At 40.2% G+C, this 25,441-nt stretch overlaps 1 protein-coding gene across 1 annotated transcript in view; it reads left to right on the top strand.

Moving 5' to 3' along the window:
• b4galnt4a (beta-1,4-N-acetyl-galactosaminyl transferase 4a) overlaps positions 1 to 25,441 on the top strand; it is a 142,492-nt gene that overhangs the window by 112,919 nt on the left and 4,132 nt on the right. The window contains exons 8-15 of the mRNA XM_040025237.1: positions 6,223 to 6,301; positions 19,545 to 19,611; positions 21,400 to 21,564; positions 21,890 to 21,999; positions 22,550 to 22,650; positions 22,906 to 22,979; positions 23,063 to 24,581; positions 24,997 to 25,379. Of these exons, the coding sequence (XP_039881171.1) occupies positions 6,223 to 6,301; positions 19,545 to 19,611; positions 21,400 to 21,564; positions 21,890 to 21,999; positions 22,550 to 22,650; positions 22,906 to 22,979; positions 23,063 to 24,581; positions 24,997 to 25,379 (2,498 nt within the window). The remainder of the gene's footprint in view (positions 1 to 6,222; positions 6,302 to 19,544; positions 19,612 to 21,399; positions 21,565 to 21,889; positions 22,000 to 22,549; positions 22,651 to 22,905; positions 22,980 to 23,062; positions 24,582 to 24,996; positions 25,380 to 25,441) is intronic.

The raw sequence follows: 25,441 nt of genomic DNA on the forward strand, positions 1-25,441 counted from the left end.
AAACTGCAGAAACTAACATCTGATTGGCAGTAATGCAGGAGTGCGACCGACAGTCATGTTGATGAAGGGTGAGGTTAGTCTAACTTTACATACTGAGCAGCCAGCAAAGTGATATGTAAGCTGTTTGGAAATTGACTGGAATATCCGGGATCTTTCAGCATGTGATAAGAAGAGATCAGTATTTAGAAAAGAATTCTGACACATCATTAGCACATTAGTTTTTTTAAATATATATATTTTTTTGTTTTGCTATGAAATCCTGTTAATAAACTGAATCCAACTGTGCTTAAAGGTGTCAGCTCTATATAGAGTGCTTGTCAGATGGTTTCTACACTGGAAACTGAAAACTTGACACTTTTAACAGGTTAACAGTTGGCCAGGTGTGCCAAGGTGAGGCAGGAATCAGTGTTTGATCTTCTTGCACTCTTTTTTTGAGTATGTGAAACTCTGTGAAAATCGCTCATGAATATTAAAACAGATGAGAAATATCTGGCATTTATTAGACATAAAGAGAACACTCAGTTGGGTTCAGGCAATGTGTGTCAGTTTAAAGACCTCAACGGTTTTGATGAGATCCAAGTCAGTGTGGCCAGGATCAGAGCATCTCTGAAACAGCCAGGCTGCTGCACTGCTCAACAAATTGTAGATTTTTTTAAAGTAGTTTTTTTTTAATGTGTGGATTAAAGCATGTTTGGTGCATTAATGAGTGCTTATGGCACTAAAATAGTGGGTACTGTGACTTTACAAAAAAACCGGCATAAAATATCACACGAATTATCCGTGTATATCTTTTAGCTGCAGATACATTTTCAGTCACTTGTACGTGTTCTATAGATTTACCTTGATGCAGTGTAATAATTATAGTTGCACTTCACTGTGATCAAAAGAGCATCTGCTTTAGCGCAGCACAAATACACCCACTGAGTTTAGTTATTTTTTTTTTTCTTCACATGGACGGTGGGGGGGGAGGAAGGCACTGGAGAAAGTAATGCTATAATGTTGTATTAGATAATTACATATGGGGGAATTGGATGTGGTAGATAAAGGAAAAGGAGACTCTGTGAGAAGAGCCAGAAAGAAGTGACGGACACGAAAAAGAGAGGGAGCGAGAGATGGGGAAAGAGGATGGGGATGAAGGAGAACGGAGAGGGGCAGAGCGAAGGGAGGGGATGGAAGAAAGAGGATTTATTGAGGCTGCAGGGAAGAGCAGCGCGATAGCTCTCTGATGGATTAGAGGAATGTATGCGAAATGGAATGAAGAGGGGAGAAAGCGCAAGGAGAGAAAAGTGAAGTTTGTGGGCCTCCTTGGGGCAGCTCTAAACACTGGTATCATTAATGTAGTTTAAAGAAGTGTACTCACCGAGAAGGGTCTTTTTTTTTTTTTTTTAAAGGCCACCTGTGGGTATTAGAGAGGGAGGAATCGGGCAAGGGAGAGAGATGGGGACAGGGTGACAGTCAGATAGCGTAATGAGAAATTGAGTTTGAAAAAGAGAAGAGATATTGAAAAAGTAGAATCAGGAAATTGCCGTGGCCATTGGCAGATTGGAGAGTGTGTCATGATTTCACAATAGGAGAAGAAGGACGGGTATTAACCAGGGGAGGACAGTATACTGCCTTTATTTCACTTCACTTCTGCTCACTGCAAACCAGATCAGTAATTCTGAGTAGAGTGTGTGTGTTTGTCAGTCTGCTGGCGTGAGAGTATTTCTTTGGTCCAACACTTTTCTGTACGATTCTGTGAGAGGATTTTCTATACATTTCATGGCAAATAAATATTTTATACTTTAAAGGTAGCAGATACCCGGCAGGCACTCAAGATATTCTCTGTATTTATCTTCAACAGTCTGTTCTTCTGTTATCCAGCCAAGTCAAGTTTCTTTGTCTCGCTATCCATTCAGCCCAATGAAGGGAAACTGGAAACAAAGACTCCAATTAGCCAGGCAATTAGACTGCTGTTTTGTGTCCTCTACTCATCCTCTGAGTCACACACTAATAGTTATTCTTTCCTCTTAAATCTCTCATTTGCCCTTCACTTGTTCTTTAATTTTTTTTTCCCCTTTTCTTTTCTGGCAGGACGTGATCAGTGATCAGTGGTATTCACTGTAATGTATTTTTTTCCTTCAAGGAATCATTTATAATTCCCTGTGTTTTTTTTTCTTTCAGTTCATTTGCTATTTATCGCTTCTCCTTCATCTTTCTTTCCGTCTGTGTCTTTGTCACTTCATCTCTTTCGTCCGGAGCCTGCCTCATCATCCATCACGATTGGTGTGACCAGTCCTCCTACACTGTGCCTCTATGCTCTTTTGTTTGCCTTTCTCATTCTCCATCTTTTGCTGCGTTCTTTCAGTTTTATTAAAACACTTTGAAGTATCTCAAATTCTCTCCATCATAATTTGTCATACTCATTTTTGAAAAATTATTTTTGATTCAAATCTTTTTCCGGTTCTTTATTTTCTCCCAAAAAAATCTTCATATTTTTCACAACAGACTGAAAACAGAAACAAGGCAAAGACACAAATTTATGTAAAGTTTTAAAACAGGAAATAGCTATAAGCCGAAAAGTGCCAACAGTTATTCTCTCCTGGGTAAACAAATATATGAACAGTGGAACAAAATTACACAAATCAAACGTGAAATGGCCTACAAAATGACTGTGAAGTTATAAAGGGAATAGATAAACAAACAACAGAAAAGTACGTGAATAAAACTTAATGTTCTGCTCTCTTCATATTTTTCCATTATTTGCTTCTCTGTGTGATACGGTTTTTTTTTCTTTGTCTTACTTTGCCTTTGTTTCAGTTATAGTTTTGTCTGCTGTCTCTCTGTGTGTTTGGTTTTTCTAGCTTCTTTTAACTAGTAAGGGAAGCAAACCTGTGCCGGACAAGTGTGCCGTGAATAGGCTTGCATCTGTAAGAGTGGAGCTAAAGGAAAGAGATGTCAAACGTTGACAGGCAGTAGTATGTTGTATTCAGCTTTTATTTTAATGTGATTGTCCTTCATATCTTTAATCAATGTAATACAGAAATATTGTGGCGGCAGGCTGCATCCTCTCTGCTCTCATATTAAATTATCCCCCAGATCGAGTCAGATTATAGGCTTAAGTAGACAATCTAATGAAGGTTCAGGAAATAGGATCATATTCTCTAAAATGATCTCAAGTTGTTTGGGCACGGATGTGAAGTGGATATGCTAAAAGTCCAAAAAATTGATTAGTAAGCCAGGTTGGTCAGGGGAAAATAAAAGATGGCATGTGTTAACCAAAAATGATATTTGGTAGAATTAGGACAGGGAGATTAGTTTCTCTAATAAATTCCCCTTTTTAAAACTGGTGTCTGATTGTAATAGTTTCATGTGATATCCTTCACTGTTTATTGCCTACTGGTCTCTTCTCAAATCTCAATTACTCAATCCTGCTGCATATCTAACATTAACCATGATGGGTCTTTTCACTGTGTTTTTACAGCGGTGAGTTAAATATAAGATTTGTCTTTGGATTTTAATCACAGCTCAGCGTAAATTACGGGGTTATGAATGGAGTGATGTTTGAATCGTTTGGGAGAGGGCAAGCAGGGTTCCAAAAGCTGAAAGTGGCACTTACTTTTCTGAGTGCCATTTTAGCAGCTGCACAGAGAGATATTCCCTATTCATGAGAGAGTGACCTTAGCACACTGTCACTGCTCCCGTGCACCTGCAATGATTTATTGGTTACAGAAAGCTGGGCAGCCGGATGATGCAGCGGCGTTTATGCATGGGGAGGGGGGGGGGGACACGTGACCATCCTCCTTCAGCTTTTGTCCTTTTCTTTCAACTCGGTCAACAACATCAGAAATGAAAACGCACACACACAGTCTAACTGTTAAGGGGTGTTTTAAATGGTAAAATATATGCTCAATTCCACCTAAATTCAACCAAGACATGTTGTTTCAATTATAGCTCTACAGTAGGGCAACGTTTAGATCACAATTAAACATATGTGTATAAATTCTTGTCCAGATACCTGGACAAGAACTGATACACTGATGAGACTTTGGATACTGTGCATCAAATTCTTGCCTTCTGATGTTGTGCTGGAGCCAGTCTTCCAGTTTGGGGGTGGGCACAGCTCCTAATGCTGCTGTTACCACTGGGATCACTTTAGTCTGCAGGGTTTTGGTCAGTGGTTGTTGATCAATGATCATGAGAATTTGCATAATTAAGATTAAGGAACTGACCTCCCAGCCCATTGTTCCTTCAGTGGGCTGGTTTCAGTCATTATGCAAATGTACTGTTTATAAGATGGTAAATGGCCTGCATTTGTATAGCGCTTTACTCAGTCCCTAAGGACCCCAAAGCGCTTTACACTACATTCAGTCATTCACCCATTCACACACACATTCACACACTGGTGATGGCAAGCTACATTGTAGCCACAGCTGCCCTGGGGCGCACTGACAGCCACCCCCAAGATTGGGGAAACCTGCAGTCAGCTGAGACTGAAGAAGTCACCTGGATGAGTGATGAAACGTTTCTCCCACAAAATGCTACGTCCAGATGAACAGAATCAACTTTTTGGAGATTTAGTCTGCAGAGATCTATCACAAGTATAGGCCTCTGGTCCTATGTCAGGTTGGTTGAGCAGCATGTCCATAGGATCTTAACCCTGTTCTTCTCAACCACTTCTGTCAGTGTCTCCCATGGACGCTTTAGGACTTTTAGTTCATATGAGGCACAGATATTCCTGTACACTGTCCAAGCTTGCATCTTACACCCTGCTACAATGTGTTGGATAATCTCCGGGGTACCTTTGCACAATCTGCAACCTTGGTTCTGTCGGCTATGGCTACTGAAGCCTCCGTGGATCTGATCCTTAGTTTGTTCTTCTACTCGCATGATCAAATACTCTGTGCTGTCCATTAGGCAGGCTTTCTCTAGCGAGTGGTAGGATTTCTTTATGTCAGTCACTTCCTCTGTCTGTCATTGGTACACCCCATGCAGTTTGGTTTTCCACAAAGCCATTCCTCTTCCTGTTCCTGTTATGTCTTCAGCTGCTTGAGACACTCTTGGAGCAGCTCATCTCAGGGGACTATCTTCGTGATGTATTTATGGATGCATCCATATTTCATCCTGAATAGTGGCTCTGACACTCACTAATGCTCGCTCTCCCTCTTTCCATTGTTCATAGAGCCTCAGGGTGTTGGACTTCAGGTGGAGATCTCAGTGCATTGTGAGGAGTATTCGTGTCTTGATGTCAGTGGCATCTGTCTCCTCCTGTGACCATTTTATTATTATTATTATTTTTGTATTCCAGTTGTGTATCTGCTGATCAGTGGGTCGTATGTATTGATGGCTTGGATCTTATTCCAGCCATTCAGCTGGCTTCTAAGAACCTGTCTTACCTCCTCGGAGGTATCTGTGCATCCTTATCATGATTCCTCTTGGGTATAGTGTCAAGGATCACATATAACAAAATTATTTCCTTTTGCTTTTCCCTTATATTTTTTAAAATCACATCCGTCCTGCTTTTGTCAGGCTATTTTCAATTCAAAACAAAGACTTCATCAAAGAAAATCAGTTTGTATTTGTGTTAGGAGACAAACGGGAGACAGAAGAAAAGGAAGGGAAAACATCAAAGAAAATAGTCACAGGAAACAGAAACAAAGAAAGATCTGAGCAAATCAGACGACACAAAAATGGTGGAGATGACTGCAGATAACGCCAGAAATCATAGGAGGAAATACTTATCACAGTCCACGCATAGATACATATGCATGATGACACTAATGTACATGTGTGTTTTGAGGGGTAATGATGTGTTCAGCAGTGTTTTGGTGTCTCCCACGCAGTAACAGTTGGAGGCCTGTTATCCATGAAGTGTTTTTAAAACTGAAATATTGCATTATCACATTGTAAGAAAAAATATACCCAGTAAAACTTTAAATCAGTCCTCTACTTAGCCTAGCCAGGAGTTTCAGAGAAATACTGGAGCCTGCATAAGAGCAAAATATTAATTAATGCACAGCATCGATCGTGATTAATTCAGGAAATGAGGATTTTTAGATTGTGGCTTACTGCCATTTTTTTTGCCTTCTTGCCTGTAGGACAGCATATTTTAGATAGATTAACCCTACATATATATATATATATATATATATATATATATATATATATATATATATATATATATATATTAGTAATGTTCAATATCTAATAATAATAATTGCTCTTTCCTTGTTTCCCCTCTAGTCTGATCTCATCCAGACGATACTACTTTGAGATTCTCCACAAGCAGGATGACAAGGGCTCGGATCACGTAGAGGTTGGGGTAAGTGTACCTACCCCGCTTCTGTGGTTTTGCCTCTCTGAGTACATCTTTTTCCTCACAATTATTTCGACTTCAGCAGTCTGAGTGTCTGTGTATGAAAATAGCTTCAGCTGTCTGGTGAAAACCTTGCCCTTTGACAGGAACATTTCCATTTAGTTTTAACTTGTACCCTGTGTTTAACAGTGTCAAAGTAGTGACTGAATAGATAAAGAATGAAAGGAAATGTTTGAAGGCGAAAGCTAACCTTCACCTGTGTATTACTTTGCATTTCTTAGTCTTTCAGTGTATTCATCTGTCCACTACAACTTTATCCAATACATGCCCAGCTTGTTGGTGCACTGGCTTTTCCTTCACTCACTTAAAATCTCTCTAACTGTTCTCTTTCCAGTCCTCCATCTGTCATCACTCTTCAGCTTTTCCTTTCTTTGCATCTTTGCTCTGTGCTTCTTTCACTTTGATTCTGCTCTGCACCATTTCTCACTCACTGGTTTTTTTGCACCTCAGGCGAAGCAAAGAGATGAGTGAGGCTTAATTTCGAGATGAAGTTTCAAACGAGAGCCCATACGCCTCGTGTGAGCTTGTACTTTGAGTAGGAAGGCGGATGATAAAAAGAGATCACTGCTGTGTGCGTATGGAATGAATCTTTAATAAGCCTCAGGTTATCTTCATCATGGTGACCATTATAAGAGGAAGAACAGCAGCTGTACTCTTGGAGTTGAACTCTTCTTAAATAGAAGTTGTTGTTTTTTTACCCTCAAGGTTAACAATTTGTTTTATTTTTTTGCGCTTCTTTCTCTTTCTGTAGCCTCTGGTTGCTTTCCTCTACTAAATCAATTTTGTTACTTTCTGCATGATTGTATACTTTACTGTCCTGTCATATTTTTAGTTTCTACTTAAAGAAAAAAGGTAATCACTTCCCATTTTGCTAATCATTACCACATTTGCTAGCAATGGCAAACACTAGTACACCAATGTTACCGAATGGTGCTCATAAAGTACAGTATTGTACTCTGATCTCTCCTTTTTTCAGTCTACTGGCAATATTTCACACAAACAGTTAAGTTATCCATTATTGGCAGGTCACAGTACTATACAGGTTCTGTGGGATGTTTTGGGTCATTGATGTGAGTGTGTTATGAATATGCTGCCACTGAGTTGACAGTGAGAATAGTGGAGAATATTTCCGTTAAATCTGCAGAAATACAGTGTTGTCCTTTTTACTGGGCTACTGACTGCTACTCGTAAATTGAAGAAACATGTGCCTCTGCAAAGGGATCCATCAATGTATAGTGTTATGTATGCATTGTGGAGATATTTTAAGCTTGTTCATTCTTCTAATGTGTTTAGTCCTATTATTCCGCTGTTTAGGACAAGCATGGTGCTGTTTTAAATTAGCTGAGTAATTAATTGCTATTTTCAGGAATCAGGCGGGGGTGTTGTTTAGATAGCATGAGTTGCATCTCCTCACTGTGCTGTCATTTTGTGTCAGACAATGGTGGCAAGCAGGCCGCCGTGCCGTTGCTGCCAGGGGTTCTAACTTAAATGGGGTATAGCCTGATGCAGAACTGTTTCTCCACTTGGCTTTAATTTGATTTTCACAGTCGGGTTTTTTTTCTCCTTTGGCCAAACTTCTGTGAACTGTAAATATACCGCACTAATCCACTGCTTTAAAGAAAGTGGGAAAGGAAAAAAAGTGGACTGTTAAACACTTTAATGGACCTTCATTTATGCCTGCAACAGTTAGCCAACCCTCGCAGTGCACCAAATAATCCCTAGAGGGATGACTGTCATTGCCGCCCAGCGACTGCAGGAATCAACAATATGTTATCCTCATACCTGGCGTAGATCAAAAGGTTGAGGTAACTCCAGCAGCAGGCAGACTCTAGTACAAGAGTAAAAAGAGAATACCCTATCCAAGCAACTATATCATAGCTATTTGCAAGGAGCTATAAAGAAAATCCTATTAGTTTCTCACAGTGTTCTCTAGGGCATTACACATAATTTTTTTTTTTTTGTTTTATATGAAATGTTAATTACACCATCTTCAAAACATGTATAGTATATGATTTAAAGCTAATCTGCAGAATTTTGTGGCTATGTCTAGTTGTGGTTACCTCTAGCAGCATACAAAGGACAACAGAGACAAGGTTATTTCTTTCTTGATTTCATGTATTAGAGGAGATTAAGTAATGGTATTGACCATTACTTGGAGATCAGCCTACTGCAAAGTGGAAGAAGGGGAACAAAATGGTAATAGAATTAGGCATTAGACGGTAGATGTAGATGATGTAAAATGAAAGAAAAATGAAAGAGGAGGAGAAATAAATTTGACCTGAAATATGAAGAAAAAGTAAGAAGAATGTATAAACGGTATGTGCTGAAAGCCCTTATCTGAAGTGTTTCTATACTTTATGGCAGCGGTCCCCAACCCCCGGGCCTCGGACCGGTACCGGTGCGTGAGTCGTTTGGTACCGGGCCGCGAGAGTTGAGGCTCAGGTGTGAAATGTTTAAGGTTTTCAGGGTTTTTATCGGTTTTCAGCGTTATTTTGTTATCGTTTTTATCGTTAACTCGGTTTTCCTGGGTCTTTTCACATGTGTTATATATAATAAATCTTCTTTTTTTCGGTACCGGTACTAGTTTTATTTTGTTGTATTTATCCGCGACACCTTAAAGGCCGGTCCGTGAAAATATTGTCGGGCATAAACCGGTCCGTGGCGCAAAAAAGGTTGGGGACCGCTGCCTTATGGTATTCTTTCTTAACAGACTTTGCCAGTCATCCACATACAGGTAATGTGACTGTATCTACTAATGAATCAAGGCCACATGGAAATCCATCTCTCTCTTTCCATTTCTTGTTCTTTCTTTTTCTGCCTGTTAGCCAACTACCCATGAGGCTGTCAATGTGGGTTTCTACTAGTAGAAACAATTTAATGAAGCACGTAAAAGTTCTGCAGGAGCTCAAGATTGTGTGGAGGAATGTATGTGTAGTTGCGTGTATGTGTGGTGTGTCTGGTACACTGTCTTAGGAAGGCCCCTGTGTGTGATTTAACTGTGGAATACATTTCACACCTTGACAAAAATAGCAGATTTACCGTGACCATCCTAGAACAGCATAAGCCCAGGACTCACATAAATCCACTGGAACCCAGGCGCTCATTTGTTAAACAACAGATAGCGTGGATTCACAGCTCTTTCTCCTATGTTCTGTGGGAAGCGGCGATTGTATGGCCAAAGGTGGACTCGTTCCTCTGGGGAATTTATTTCTCTAGTAGCGATTCCTCTGAAGAAATGAGGTGGAGTAAATAGTGAATAATACACAAGCACAATCTGAACGTTCTATTTTGGTTAGAAAATAAGAGAGAAAATCCTTGTTTCGCCTGTGTTGGCATCCTTCCATTTCATTGTGGGTACGATTTAGGGAAAATAGCTGCAGGGAGGTGGAACATAAACAGCATTAGAGACAGGAAGAGACGGGTTCAGAATTCACTATTCGTTCCTCAAGGGGGTGGAAACAACTTTGTGTTTAGGAAGAGCAGGACAATATCTCAAGAGACTGTTAACTCGTTAGAGTAAGTAGACACATTACCAACCCACATTTCAAGTGACTATTTCCTCTGCAATCTGTGCGTACCTGCCTCTGTGTTTTCCTTCAGATAAATGTTTTTTAAAGTGATGGATTTTTTAAATGGAACGTGCGATATGACAGATGATTTAGTGAGCAGCAGTTTCATTAACTTTCCTAATTACCATCTGGATCTTTGTCAGTAAAACACAGAACCTTTCCACTCGCCTAATGGAAAACATCTATTGCTAGCACTGTGACAGAATGAAGGAAAGCTTTGGTCATTAAATGCTATGATTGAGAGAAAGAGTCGCAGGGAAAGGAAGAGAAGAAAGTCACGCCTTAATTAGCAATGGCAAGTTTATGGTCAGGCTGGGGTGAGGCATTTCAGTGCAGGAATTTAGTGCCCACCAGTTAACACACACGCCCATGTCTGCACACACCCGTCAACCCAAACTCTGCACATTCTGCATTTATTCAGAGGCACAACCATCACACAAGCACATGCAGGCCTCTCAATGTCTGGCTTATGACTTCTCTTCGCCATATAAATCTGCAGTCCAAGCAAACTGTTGCTGCGTGTGTCTTTTCTTACAATTTCTTATTTGAGTTTGGTTTGCAGCTTTCACTCCTTTTTACCATTTCAAATACATTTTAAAGCTTTTTCTTATATCCTTTTTGTCCCATGTGTATATTTACATTTCTCTTTTTAAATAGGACATTAATTTTGAGATTCCTGATGTAAATCAAATTAATTTCTTGTTTTGTGTTTTTCCAGCAAATTCAGTACTCTATAATTGTTATTTGCCTCATTGTGCAAGCCACCATATTGCAATCAGAACACATTTCAGCTTTTGGCACCTTCACTCCAAGAAATCATTTAGTGCATATGAATTTATGGAAAAATTGAGAACATCAATATAATATTTACCACACTGACAGTCTTTAATTGCTTGGGATCATAACACTCCCATGGTATTTGTCTTATTCTCAAGAAGGGGTAAGCTCAGTGGGAATTAAAGCTGTTAGCAGAGCTAATCTTCGTATCTCTCTTCCTGTCTTGTATGTTGACTTTCATCTTGTCATCACCAGAGATGGGCAGTAATGCGTTACTTGTAACGCGTTACTGTAATCCGATTACTTTTTTCAAGTAACGAGTAAAGTAAGGGATTACTATTGCAAAGACGGTAATTGGATTACCGTTACTTTCCCGTGGGAACGCTGCGTTACTGCGTTACTAAAACCGTGATTTTTTTTTGCGAGAATGTCTCATGACAGTGACGTAAGCAAGTGCGACGTTCGTGACAACAGCTGTGTGCAGATCAACAATGGATAATATATCCAGTGCAGGAGAGAGTATGAGCGTGCAGCGTTTAAAGCGTGGAAGTACTGACCTTACTTTAAGTTTGATTCCATAAAAAGTGACAAAAACATTAGCGTCCGCTGTTCACTGCGTGGGAAGAAAACTTCTTTGTACAGCGAAAAAAAAAACCTAAACTTCCAAACAAGCACCGAGTGCGCTACAACGCAATGGGAAACTCACAGAGAAACTGCCGTATCCTTCCACTGACCGCTGCAGCACACCTGCACCAGGGCAAACCTCCGCCTACCTACTCTTGCTTTACAGGTGAAAATAGAGCAACAGGACCGCTAGTCTGTGACTTTATTTATTTTCTGCTGTGTTTTACTTGCATCTATTTGAAAGAGTGAGTGTAAACACAAATATACATATATATATATTTTATGTGCTGGAATGTGCAGAAAATAGGTTTAAATATTAAACACATTTCTTCCAGTCAGAGAATGTTGCATATAATTAAATTTTTGCTTGATGCATAAAGTTAAAAGATTAAAACTAATAAAACAAGTTTTAAAAAGGGACTTTTCCATTTGATTACATTTTGTATGATGAATTATGCAGAAAAAGTAGAATTGTGCTGAAAGATCTATCGCTTTATCACCTATTCAGGTTGTAAATCGTGTTTTTAAAAAGTAACTAAGTAACTAAGTAATTAATTACTTTTGAAAATAAGTAATCAGTAAAGTAACGGGATTACTTTTTTTATGATCACGTTACTTTTTTCAAGTAACTTGACCAACACTGGTCATCACACAGATTCCATCAGACACATCCCAAAGAGCACCATCCCACACATGACACACAGTTTCAACATTAAAAAAGCTAACATGTAGCGCTTTGTCACCCGCATTCATGTTTAATTTCATTAGCTTATGCTACCTTTATACTCTCTCACCAACTGCTTCTCTGTCCCTCTAAGTCTTGTGAAAACACTGTTTTATGTGGGAAAGTCAACAAACTGTATCTTTAGAATTTTTGTCCTTTATCAAAAGATGAAGGAAGAAATCTCTGTATATGTTTGTTCTTTGCTTTTCTTTACAACCATCAACCTAGTCGATTTCACACTTGCAAGGACATTAGGTTTGTGGGCATTAGAGTGAAGAATTCGCAAATTTTGGGTAAAATTGTCTTTTTATTACAGCTCCAGTCTGTGGTGGGAGGGGCTTACACACAGTGAAATGGAGAGTAAAGGAGACAGAGTAATGGAACCATAATTGACAACAAGACATAGATTTTGACACTGAGCTGAAATTATTAAACTATTAATAATTTGTGGGGGGTGTGAACCCCTCATTTTTAGCTGGTTGTTGATAAAGTGTCACATTCGGGTGTGTAGAAAATGGAGACAGAGGACCCGAACGCAGGACTCGCAGATAGACCGAGAAAGTGCACAGTGTTTATTATAAGACTGGATGAACTTAACATGAATGACTGAACTAGACAGGAGACAATGATGAGGGCTGAGAGAAACTGAGGGCTTAAATAGACTGGATAATGGGGATGACTGGAAACAGGTGAGAACACAGCTGGGATAAATGTAACTAATGAAACAGGAAGTAGAACTAAAGCTAATGTACACAGACAGATGACTGACAGAATAAAACAGGAAACAGGCATGGAAACTAAACAATGACAAAATGATCAACACGGAGTACACTGTATATGTATGTATGTGTATATATATATGTGTGTGTATATATGTGTGTGTGTGTGTGTGTATATATATATATATTCATTCCATTTTATGTATTAGAAACAGATCGTTTTTAATTTGTATGTAACTATTTGATTAGTTCAGACTTTTCACACTTGTTGCGCTCACTTCATTGCTTTGGTCTTTTCTAGTAAACATTTTTTAATCCAAATTACCTGCACACCCATTTTTATTCATTTTTCTTTATGTAGCTGCAGTGTTTTTTGTCATGTACATTTGCCTTGATTTGAAACCTGTGTGATTTTTAGTGTGACTAACTAGTTTCCCCTCAGAGCACACATTGAGTCGCTGTAGACACAATCACTACAACATCCCCGTAATTGCTATGGATATTGGACTCATTTGTCTATTGGAAATGTCTGGTCTAAGAGATTTTGGTTAATGTATAATTTAACTGAGAAAATTAAACACCCCGTCTCTGTATCCACCTCTTCATCTCCCTTTGAATGTTGTCCCTTCATCCCCAGGCAAAACAAGATGATATGACGTGGAGAAACAAGCCACTGTTTTCGTGTCACTGACTGGGAATGGAAAGTGGCATTTATCCTCTAGAATGTAAATGTTTAGCTCTGTTTACTTGTCAATTGAAATAAGAGTATAATCATTCATGGGCTTAAATCTTTGTTTTCATGGTTTTTAGTGTTTTACTTAGTCTTTTGGCTGTCTGCATCCTGGTCAGCTTTCATTTTATGAAGTTTGTGCAACAGTATCAGCATAGCATCAAAACACCAGCAGTCCTTTGTTTCTGCTATGCTCTGTTGGGGAGATATTTGTTCAGAGCCTGTCAGGAGTCTCTCCTTGATGCTCTGCTGCCAGGCGCTTGTCAATGGGCAGCACCACAGCTCCACAGTACTTTCAATTACTGCCAGTGTTAAAATTCACACTTTCTCTCTTCTGACCAAAGCAACTTTTCTTGCATCTCATCAGTATAGGCAATATTTCCTTGCCTTTTCTTTCACCTCACATATGATCCCTCTGTTTCCAACGCACTTGTCACATTATTAAAATTAGATCTTTCATGGTTAACATTTAAAACATTTACAGGAAATTATGAAGGCTACTCCAGGAAAACTAAAACATGTGGTGTAGACACAAAATATGTTTAAAAATGAAATACATTTGTTTAAAAGTCACGTTAAGTGTAACAAAAAATGAAACCTGCACTATTTAATACATTTCCATGAGACTCTTATTCGTATTAATATTATCATTTTTGGCTTGTTAGCAGCCTGTCAGTCTCAGTGCAGTCGTAGTTGCTATGGCCAAACAGTTGTCTGGCAACAGAAACACAGTCAGGTCAATGAAAGCACCTGTGCTTTGTTCTGGCTTTCATTCAAACTCATAGTGAATCGTAACAAATGGTTTGTCAGGTATATTAATTATCGTCCTAATAGGAAGAATTACATCTGTTTCTTTTACTTCAGTAATAAAAACCAAGCTTTCTCGTACTATATAAGAACCTGAAAAGAATGCACAGCGTGATTTCAGAGCTATTTTCCTAATGGATATAATAGGGCCTGCTTACCACAGCCTTTTTCTTGAGCTGCTTTCGTCTCCATCCATTTATGATTAAATTATAACCCTGGGCAGTTAACAAAGGACACATAAAAACAAACAAGCCTTCCTAAGATAATATATTATTTACCATCCTCTATCTCTGTTCTAGCCTTGACCCATTTCTCAGTGCTTTCTGTCTGACAGTTCGACTTGGACAACAATCAATGTATGTTATTGTAACCACTCATGTTACATCATATTAGGTAATTTGCATATTTAAACAACAAGTAATTATTTAAAATTGCATGACAAAAAATTGCATGGTGGGATGACAGGTGTTTACTTTAATTACACAAATATTATGTAGAAGTAGTAATGTTTAATAGGCATTGATCTGTAAATAACTGGATATGAGTAACTTTAGCCTATTATATTATATCAGAATAGTTATAAGAAACTTAGTTTTAAATAGCAATAATATCACTTTGACCTTCAGATCAATCTTTTGAACTCAAAGAAGAGGTCAGAGGTTTTATACGGTGCTTTTTATATGTTGACAGTACACACCACATTTCTTTTAATGTTTAAGTTAGAAGGTTTTTAATCAATTTTCAACCAATAAATCATTGAGTTAATCTTGAAGACCTTGGTCGATGTAAACCAAATTTTCATGGATTGTTTATGTGACTCCATTCTACACCTCTACAAAGTTTTATCAGAATACATGTAAAACCTTTCGAGCTATTGTATTTATAGGCAGAATGATGCCTATGAATACAAATTCTACCAAAAACATTAAATCCTTGGTGGAGCTAAGATTTGCAAATCTCATAAACCAAGATTTTATTTACAATAGAATATAGAAAACATATCAAAAGTTTAAAATGCGACATTTTACTACTTCATGAAAAATGTTAGCTCATTTGGAGTTTGATGACAGAAACATGTCTACACACACCCAACTCTGGAACAAGGGGCAACGGAAAGCTGGAAAAGGAAACTGCAAAACACTGTGTCTACTAATTGTGTGCCAACTTCAGGATAATGTTCCTTGACATAAAATTGCAAAGACGTTGAATGTCTCATCTTCTGCAGTACATAATAACATCAAAAGATAAGGAGAAACTGAAAAATCTCTCTGCACAAGGGACAAGGCCGAAAATCAATATGGGACGTCAGACCCTGTGATCTTCAGGCCATCAGGCAGCACTGCATTAAAAACAGCCATGATCCTGTCGTGGAAATCACTGCGTGGGCTCAGGGTCACTTCCAGAAATCACTGTCTGTGAGCAAATTCACTGTGCCATCCACCAATGCTGGTTAAAGCTCCATCATGTAAAGCTTGCTTAAAATGTCAATTGAATTGAAATTTGAAATTCTTTTTTGAAAACATGATCGTCACATCTTCCTTGACTAAAGAAGAGTTGTTATCAGCAGTCACTTCAAAAGCCTCTGTATTAGTACCTATGGAATTGGCAACTTGCACATCTGGTTAAGGCACCATCAGTGCTGAAAGTTATATACAGGTTTTAGAGCAGCATATACTCCAATCAAGACTGCTTTTTTCTTTAGGGAAGTCCTTGCATATTTCAGCAAGACGCTGCTAAACTGAATAGTCCAACTATTACAAGAGAATGGCTTTGTAGTAGATGAGTGCCGAACTGGCTTTGCATGCATTCAAGAATACATCATGAAATAAAAAATTATGACAAAGAAGACCCAGGACTGCTGAGCAGCAAAAAGAATGGGATAAGATTCATCCTCCAACAGTCCAGCAAACTGGTCTGCTAAGTTCCCAGATGCTTACAAACTGTTGTTAACAGAAAAGAGGATTAAACATAATAGTAATCTTTTTTTTTTTTTTAGATATGTTGCCACCATCAAATTTAAGTGAGCTAATATTTTTTAAATTTACAAATTTCATATGCTTTCTGTGTTTGTTGTGAATGATATATGGGTTCATAAGATTTGCAAATCATTACATTTTGTGTTTATTTTACACATCATCCCAACTTTTTTGGAATTGGGGTTGCAAATAACATCAGAGTAGCGCCGCTCTCTTCTTGCCTTTTCCCCTAAGGCAGGCTTCATCAGGCTTGTTAACATCTGTCTTGTTCTGCTATGTACAACATGGAGGAAACGAGAGATGAGCTATACAAAGAACACAATGAACCTCTCCGTCCTCAGTCGAACAAATGGAAATTGACAACCTTTTAAATGTACCAAGGTGAGCTAGTACTAGCATAAAAGTCATTATTCGCAAGAATAAATCAAACAAATAAAGTGCTTAATTTCTGTTAATTTTATTTGACCACAAATCTCAAGTGGTTTGTATGTAAACTTGAAGCGGTCAGTTATTTTCACTATGTCATTCCTACTTATGTGTCACATTAACAAAACAACTTTTTATCGATAGAGCGTTGGGCTCTGGTGCAACTGATTGAATTAAGGTAACAAATACAGCAGCCAGCAGTCAGTCTTCTCAGAAGCAATAAACTCCTAATCGTTGAATGATAAAAACAAATAACAAAAGCTGCGTGTGTTATTCGGTTTGGTATCAAACCATACACTAAGAAGGATTAAAACCCTCTTTTGATCATCAGATTGAAAACAGAATCAAACCTTTATATATCAGTCGGTGGTCTAGCCTGTGTGAAACAACACTGCCTGTTGTTCATTGTCATTTTGTTTCCACTGTTGGTACTTTTTATTATTTCCCCTTGGATATTGATTTTTTTTCTCCCCCTTTCTTTTGAACTTGCAGGGCTAGTGAGCGCACCTCTGCTTTTTCCTGCTGTTTCCTGTCAAAAGTGTTTTAAAGTAAACACACCTGTACACACAAGACACACTACATTTACGCTTTCATAAAAGATGCTGTGTGTCTCCACACATGCACACGCACACTCGCTGGGTTGGAGGAATTCATTAGCAAATATATGAGGTCAGCCAATGAACAGAAGTTCACATATTTAGAAAATGGGCCCTGCAGGAGCACAAGTGTTGTGTGCCTCACTTAAGGCTGATGACACATCAGCGGTGCTGTGCTCCACTGAGCTCTGGAAAGGGTTGTGTTGACATTCTTCCTAAACGCACTGCTGAAACACGCTCCGAGCCACAAGTCAAAGCATCAACTGTCATTGTCTCTCATTTTAAATTTCACAACATCTTTCGCTTGCAGCTTTGACCTGTAAAGCTGAGCCATTTTGAGTTGCATTTCTTTGGCGAAAACAAACGGGTCTGTTTTTTTTTTTGTTTTTCGTTATACATTCCAGAAATGCAGCTACGCAGTTACAGCCTACAGTGAAACAAAGTGGCGAGACGCAGGAAAAAGAGCTCCAAAATAAGACTGTGACATGTGATTAAAAGTAATGCGAAAAAGGAAGTAAACCTTGAAATAGGATTGATTCATGTATTTTTTTAGTGTTGAATGGATGATCACTCGAGTTTTGCTGTGTGTTCTGGCGTGTAAGAATAACAGAAAGGTTGGCTGCATTTTACACTGAATATGTGGTGTCCACTTTTTTTTTTTGTCCCTCCTGGAGTTGGGTTGTGGAGCCTTCTGGCTTGACCTTGAAGACGATCACCCTGAAATGACAGCAAGATAGTGAAGCCTTTGCTGGCCTGCTGGGCCACCCCCTGGTGCTTTTCTGCATGATGTTACCCTGTGTCCTTATTTATTGTTCATTAATGCACTACATGCACTTCTGCGGTTATGTGTGTTTCTGAAACAATGCTTTATTGGCGTGTATCATTTGCATACAGTATACAGTGCCGTGAAAAAGCATTTGCTGCCTTTCTGATTTTGTACTTTTTGTATATATGTCACATTTAAAAGTTTTAGATCCACAACATATTTTAATAATAGATAAATATAACCCGAAGAAATACAAAGTGCTGTTTTTAAATGGTGATTTTATGTTTTAAGGGAAAAAAATATTCAACCCTCTAGTGTGTCTGAATTAAAACACTTGTGCAAAGGAGAGTGGGCTGAAAACGTCTCCACAGCCTTGTGAAAGACTCATCGGTAGTTATCGGAAATGCTTGACGCTTGCAGTTCTTGCTGCCAAAGGTGGCAGAACCAGTTATTAGGTTAAAGTGATAAATGGTAAATGGACTGGTACTTATATGCACTTTTCTACTCAATTTGAGCACTCGAAGTGCTTTCTTACTCCAAATCTCATTCACACGAATGCTTTTTTTTTTCTATGCCTAAGCACTTTTAACTTTCACGCTCTCAGAGGCAACTTGGGGTTCTGCATCCTGCCCGAGGATACGTCAACATCCAGGTTCTAGGAGCCAACTTTATTTCAAAGAGTTTTTATTTATCTGGGTTAATTTTAGCCAAATATGTGACAAATAGCCAGAAAAAAAGGAACAAATACGGTAGAGGGAGAAACACTGTTTCGCAGCACTGTAGATGTTGTAAATGCCTTTCAAATTTCAGAATTTGGTGCTACACTCAGCGCTTCATTTGTGATAAAATGCCCTAAAATCCAAAACAGTGTGCATGTTTTTATGCCGTGCATACACTGGGGGCATTTGCATAAGCCTGAGGAGGGTGTTTATATTTGTATTCTCAAGCTGAGGGTTGGAAAATGACCTGTCTCCTGTGATTATATCCTTGGTAACTAGAAGTGACGAGGTAATTGTGAAATCTATTTAAAAGAATTGTAGCTTGCCTCTCTGTCTCTTTCTCATCCCCTTTTTATTTCTCTCTCTCGCTGCTGTTTTCAGGTCATTACTACATCGTTTTTCTACACCTACTCATCCCCGTCTTATCCATACAGCCATGTTGTCTCTTTGTTCATGGTCTATTTTCTTTGTTTGTCGTTTTCCTCTTGTTTCCTTTCCTTGCTTACACCTTTTGTAAGGATGTATATGTCCTACATTCTTTATTCTGTTTCCTCTTCTGTCTTCAACTATGTGTGTTTATACAAAAACCCTGCTTCAGATCGATCCTGTGATGTTGTTAAGATCAATAACACAGAGTGTCACAGCTCAGGCAGCAAAGACCGATGGACGATTTCTGCTCGCCGTATACTTTGAACACGTTGGCATTTAGTTTTCTCGCTCAGTCCCTTTTCTCTCACTCTCTGCTCTCACACACAGTGGCGTCCGTTCCTGCCTGGTCTGAAATATGAAGTGATAGACTCGGCCTACATCTCCCTCTACACAGGTAAGAGCAATTCATCAAATTTGTGTCATCTTGTCGTGGAATCTAATAATTTCATGATTAATTTTTTGTATTTATTGGCATTTACACACTGGACTTTGTTAATAGAAAATCTGCTGAAAATGCTCAGCTGAGAGCTTGCCAAAAGGAAAGGCTCAATCATGCCATAGAAACAACCTATTTAAACGAAATTTGTTCTTCTGTGGGTTCACTGCAGATGTCAGTTTGAGAACACAGCATGTATTCCCTACGTGCGGCTAAAGAGAAGTTTCAGGATCTAATAGATGATCTATTTTCTTCCATAGGTGTCATTCTTAGCAGAAATGAGAACACTATCTCCAGAGTAGATGTCTAACCTTTATAGCTCCAAGAATAGTAATGTGTCACAAAGATTCAGCATCGTTAACAGGGGGAAATGCCAGCTGCACAGAAAATGATGTGTGGAGTTGTCATCCTGGGCAAAGCTGCAGTGTTATGTGGATGCATGCCAAATCCTGTCTTCTTGTTTATGACAAGCTGTGACAGAGAGGAATGAAGCCTCGTACCATATATGAGGTCACCTGCTGGATTCGAGCATTACCATCTCCTCATCTGTCTCCCGTCCTCCACCCATCCATCCCTTCTCCTCCCTCATGTCACTCTGCCTCCCTCAGTTGTTTTTTCCATTCACTCACTCTGGAAATTATTTAATAATCCTTCCTGTTTGAGCAAAAACATGCATCTCTTTGCTCTGGGACACCAGTTAAAGTTGTAGGACTTTGATTCTGCAATCAGTGTTGCATTGTATAAGTGGAATACTTGCACATAAATTTAGAGATATTTTGTTATGTACCTGAAAAACTATCCCAAGCTATTTTTATGTCTTTCATTGTGCCACGCTTCCCTCTGCTCATGCAAGTGTTTTTCTGTCTATAGTTTCAAAGTAATTTCTTACTGGCACAACCCGAATTGGAAGCTCCATTTGTGTAATAATGCCACAGATTATGTTTCATAATTTAAGTGAAAAAACACCAAAGATGCAGTCAACTTAGTTGCTATAAATGTGTAAAGTTAAACAAGCATTTTTTTCTTTGGTTTCCTTTGTTTTTGTTGCAAAGATCCATCTCAATATCTCTGCTGCACATAAATGAATGCTGTGGTTTTGATGATAATACAAATATATGAAAAATGATGCAATTTTTTCACAGGAAGAAAAAGGGGTTCCATTATTTTGCTGATCAACGAGCCCATTAGTCAACATTTGCAAGACTTGTGTGTAGTAAAAACCAGCAGTGTGATCAACAGATATCTTATTGTTTGGGGGAAAAAAAGAGAGAAAGATGGTGGACACAATTCACCCTCCTGAGGATAAAAATTATGCTGACCACCCTGTTAATTATAAAGCACTTCTCCCATCAGGCATTGCCACTGACATGCCATTAATCACGCGTGCGCTCTCCTCCTACCCTGTTATCGATTGGTATAATTATGACTCGGCTCTGTTCTGCTTTTGTTTGCTTCAACTTTTTTCTGATCCTTCACTTCAGCTTTTGTTAGGGTTCTCCTCCTCTTCCTCTGCTTCCTTTGTGCCATCTCCCCTCTGCTTCTCCTTCCGTCTCTTCCTTCCTCAGTCGCCACCTCGTCATAGACGGTAGCGATTTTGCTGTAATTGTGGCCCAAATCATATCTTCTTTTAAACATTAAATATCAAATTTGTCCATTGTGAGGAGCATAAAAAAGGAAATGAGATAAAAAATCTTCCTCTTTTCCGCTGACTCTAACTTAATGTCTCTTCACTGCTTTTTTTTCCAGATGAGTCCAATCTGAAGATGAACAGTGTGGACCACATCCCTCAGACCTTGGCCAGTCACATCCGTCTCCCAGAGGAGACACAGCCTCAGGGTCTGGAGGGAGGCCGTACCATCCTGCATGGAGCTGATATGCTGAAGCCGGATCCCAGGGACACCTTCTATAGCAGTAAATCTGCCATTCATCATTTCAGGCTGTCCTCTTTCTCTGTCTTCATCCTGATTTTCTGGCCTGTCGTTTTCTCTAAATGCCTGATTGTCTGGCTCGATTGTCTGCAGTTGTCATCTTAGCTGTATTCAGACTGCAATTTCATCCAGTTGGCTGTGTTCCATTTTTTCTGGATTTTCCTGCTTTTTTTTCATCACTCACCTATCTGACTCTTAGATTTGTATTTATTCATTTATTTAAGTGTTCTATACACACATTGGTTTGGCCTAGTTGTTGAATAACTGCCTGCCTCTTCCTCTTCCTGTCACTCTCTGTCTCTTCTCAGCCCCTATGATTGATCCCTCTCGACTGGAAAACGTTCTTCCGGCCTGTCTTTACTCTCCAACCTATGTAGTCAAAGATTTCCCCATTGCCAGATACCAGGGCCTGCAGTTCGTAAGTCACTTTCCATCTGGGTCACAAAAAGAGTGACGCTTTTGTTCGAATCAGCTTTTATTTTTCGACAGTCAGCTGTTGCTAAAAGTAGACTAGCGGGGTCATCAGAAATGTGACCAGATATGGTAGTGGCCCTTAAAAAGTATTCCCAGTGTAATATCCCGATCAACTGCGCAGCAAACAGAGAAACAGAGAAGCTACATCTGTGCTGATTTGGATATCGCCACTGCATCTCTCCCTTTGTGTCAAGCACAGCATGAACAAAGTAAGTGGAGGACAGTGTTGAGCACTGCTCCCCCCTTTAGGGCAGCACAGGTTACTGCAACATCTGCAAAGATGAACGATAACTGGTATGAGAGAGAGATGCAAGTTACACAGCAAATCCATTTCAGATTAGACAAGAATGACCTTAACAAAATGCAGCATTATATAAAGTGACTGGTTGTAATTAAACACTGTCACAAAGTGCACATAGTTTAACCTAACTTTTCCTCCTGTCACTGTTTTCTGGGGCGATTGCATTTTTGATTGACATGTCTCTGTTTATCAGGTCTATCTGTCTTTCGTCTACCCTAATGACTTCACGCGCCTCACCCACATGGAGCGAGAAAACAAGTGTTTCTACAGAGAGTCCCCTATCTACTTGGAGAAGTAAGGACATTATTACTTTTATCTCTTAGGGAGGTATGGGAACATTTGTCTTTGTCTTGTATATATGAGCGCGTACACTGATTATGCAGAATAAGTGTTCAAGTGTCTGTGAATCTGATGGCAGTGATTCATGTGACCCCTCACTAATAGATTAAGTGTATTATGCTGCAAGGCACATCGAAACTTCAACCTTCTGTTAATGCATGTGGCCATGTGTGTGCGTGTGCCTGGGCTGCCTCTTGTTTTGTCTGCCAGGTTTGGTTTCTACAAATATATGAAGATGGATGAGGAAGAAGATGACAGGCCGTTCTTCTTCCCGAACCCAGATGGTAACTAATAATGAGCAAACACATGCACCCACCCGCACACGTACAGACTCTCATTCAACTTTAAGTCTCTTTCGTGTCCCCAGATTTCCTAGAGGAGGAGGAGGTGGTAGATACAGAGGATGAGGCAGAGATTGTTGGCACACAGTCACCCAAGAAGCCCTCTTATCCAAGCCAGACCAGCCATACTTCAAATCCCTCCTATCGGCAATCAAAGTCTGAGCCCACACCAGCTGGCCGAGACAAGGAGAAAGAGAAGGAGGATCCTAATGATGAAGAAGATGAGGGCCCAGTCAACAGTATCATACAGCACAGAGAAAGGAGGCGTTTTCCTCGCAGAGACAGACAGATGGATAGGGATTTGGACAGAGACTGGGGGAGAGATCATACAAGGGAGAATATGAGAAAGGACACGGGGAAGAGACTTGAAAACATCGAAGCAAGGGTTCTTCAGCCTGATATCGAAAGCGTGGTTAGGGGTCGCTCTCTGTCCTGGGTCCGCGCTGATTCTGCAGAACTAGACCCTGCCAGGAAAGGCGGAGGAACAGGTGGCGGAGAAGACAGGGGAGTTGACACACGGACTAAACTCAGCAAGTCTTCTCTTCTCTTTCCCCAAAAGTCGTCCCTCTCTGCCCTTGCTAGCCGAGCCAGGCAGATCCTCAGCAACTCTGCACATGGCAACAACCTCCACGATAGGCTTCCCGGGAGCAAAAAAGAGAAGAGGGAGGAGAACAAGATCTACATCACCAGGCCCAAGCCTGCAAGGGAGAGAGAGAAGGAGAGGGAGCAGCGGCGAGAGAGGAGGGACGAGAGGGCATCTCGCCATCCTAGAGAGGTTTTCCCAGGAGTCTTTTTGTATCAGACTGGAAAGACCACCAGGCTGGTAAACCTGGGTGCCAGGAGACGTGGTGGGGGAGGCGTAACAGGAAGTAGGAGTCTGATTAGTGCGCCTCAGCTCTGGCCTAACCCCCCTATAAAAGAAGGTAAGGCTTCTCCTCACAATGGAAGCACCAACACACACAATGAAAGTGTGGTAAAGTCTTCTAACAAGGCAACAGGGGCAAGACAGCCAGAGAAAAGCAAAAGCAAAGGAGAGCACCGGGATTTAAAGACTACCATCATGGCTGACCCACCCAGTAAAGAACACCACCTAATCGAACCGTCCTCTCACCGCGGTCCCCCTCATCCCTCTGTTACCCCACCAAGGTTAAACTTTACAGACAACACAATCCAAGGTCAATCACGGGTTACTTCTTACCTGCGAACCTCAGAGATTACAGAGTCCCAGCAGCAGCCAGACCCCAACCCTCCAGATATCGACCAAGAAACAAACCACTCTAATCCTGATCCCGACCCCGAGCCAGAGCCAGAGGAGGGTGAAATGTCAGATTACAGCTACGAGGAGGTGGAGGCTCGGCCAGGTTGGGCAGAGGAGAGCATTAACTGGCAGAGGACTTTCTCAGTCAATCCGATGGACTTTGAGCTTCTGCGCTCTGACTGGAATGACTTGCGCTGTAATGTGTCTGGGAACCTGCAGCTAGCAGAGAGCGAGGTGGTGGATGTGCTGGCACAGTACATGGAGAAACTCAATGAGCACAATGGGGGGTAAGCATGGCAAAATGAAATAAAACAGACAAGGTCTATGTTTCCCTGCATCCTTGTTAGTTTAGGTGTGGTACTTATGCTAATCGTTATATAAAGCAAAAGGTAATTTTGCTGCAACATATTGCTCATGTCCTGGTGCTTTGAAGTCTTGCTCTCAGTCTTCAGTATGCTGATTACAGTTTTCTTCAGTAGTTCTCGCAAACCTTGATGCTATTTGTGTGAAGTAGCTTCTCTGTTGTTATTTTCATCATCCATGCTAAATTCAATGCGCCACAGATAATGAGAATCAGCTTTTTTGAAGTGGTTTATACACACAAACAATAATTAATCCACTTGTGCCAATGATGTAAAACGTTGTATTCTATATGTGCAACCTCTCTGTGCATTTTCAATATTTTCTGTCTGTCTGCCCTAGGATCTACACCCTGTTGCGAATTATCAACGTTGAAAAGCGGCGTGACTCGGCAAGAGGGAACCGGTACCTCGTGGAGCTGGAGCTTATGGAGAGAGGACGTAGCGTGGTACGCCTTTCAGAATACATTTACCTGCTGCTACACCGCAGCAAGCAGGGGGAGGAAAGTTTAGAGAACACAGACTCTGCCCCTGCCTCAGCACCGGCTTCGGCCCTCTCCACTGCCACTCCCAGCCTCACCACCCCACCGCCTCCTCCTCCTCCCACCAAGTCGTCTGGCCGAGCAGCAGCAACACCCTGGAGCACTGCATATGCTAAGCCCCTGCTATGCCAGCCAGTCATGCTCCAATGGAGGAAAGATGTCATGGTACACTTTGTGGTCCCAGGTGAGTCAAAAGTTAATCCAGGGCAGATTCAGCATCCTTCAGATGAATAATTTATTTGCCTA

This window comes from Simochromis diagramma, unplaced genomic scaffold (genome assembly GCF_900408965.1).
Source record: "Simochromis diagramma unplaced genomic scaffold, fSimDia1.1 OVJJ01000293.1, whole genome shotgun sequence".
NCBI lineage: Eukaryota > Metazoa > Chordata > Actinopteri > Cichliformes > Cichlidae > Simochromis > Simochromis diagramma.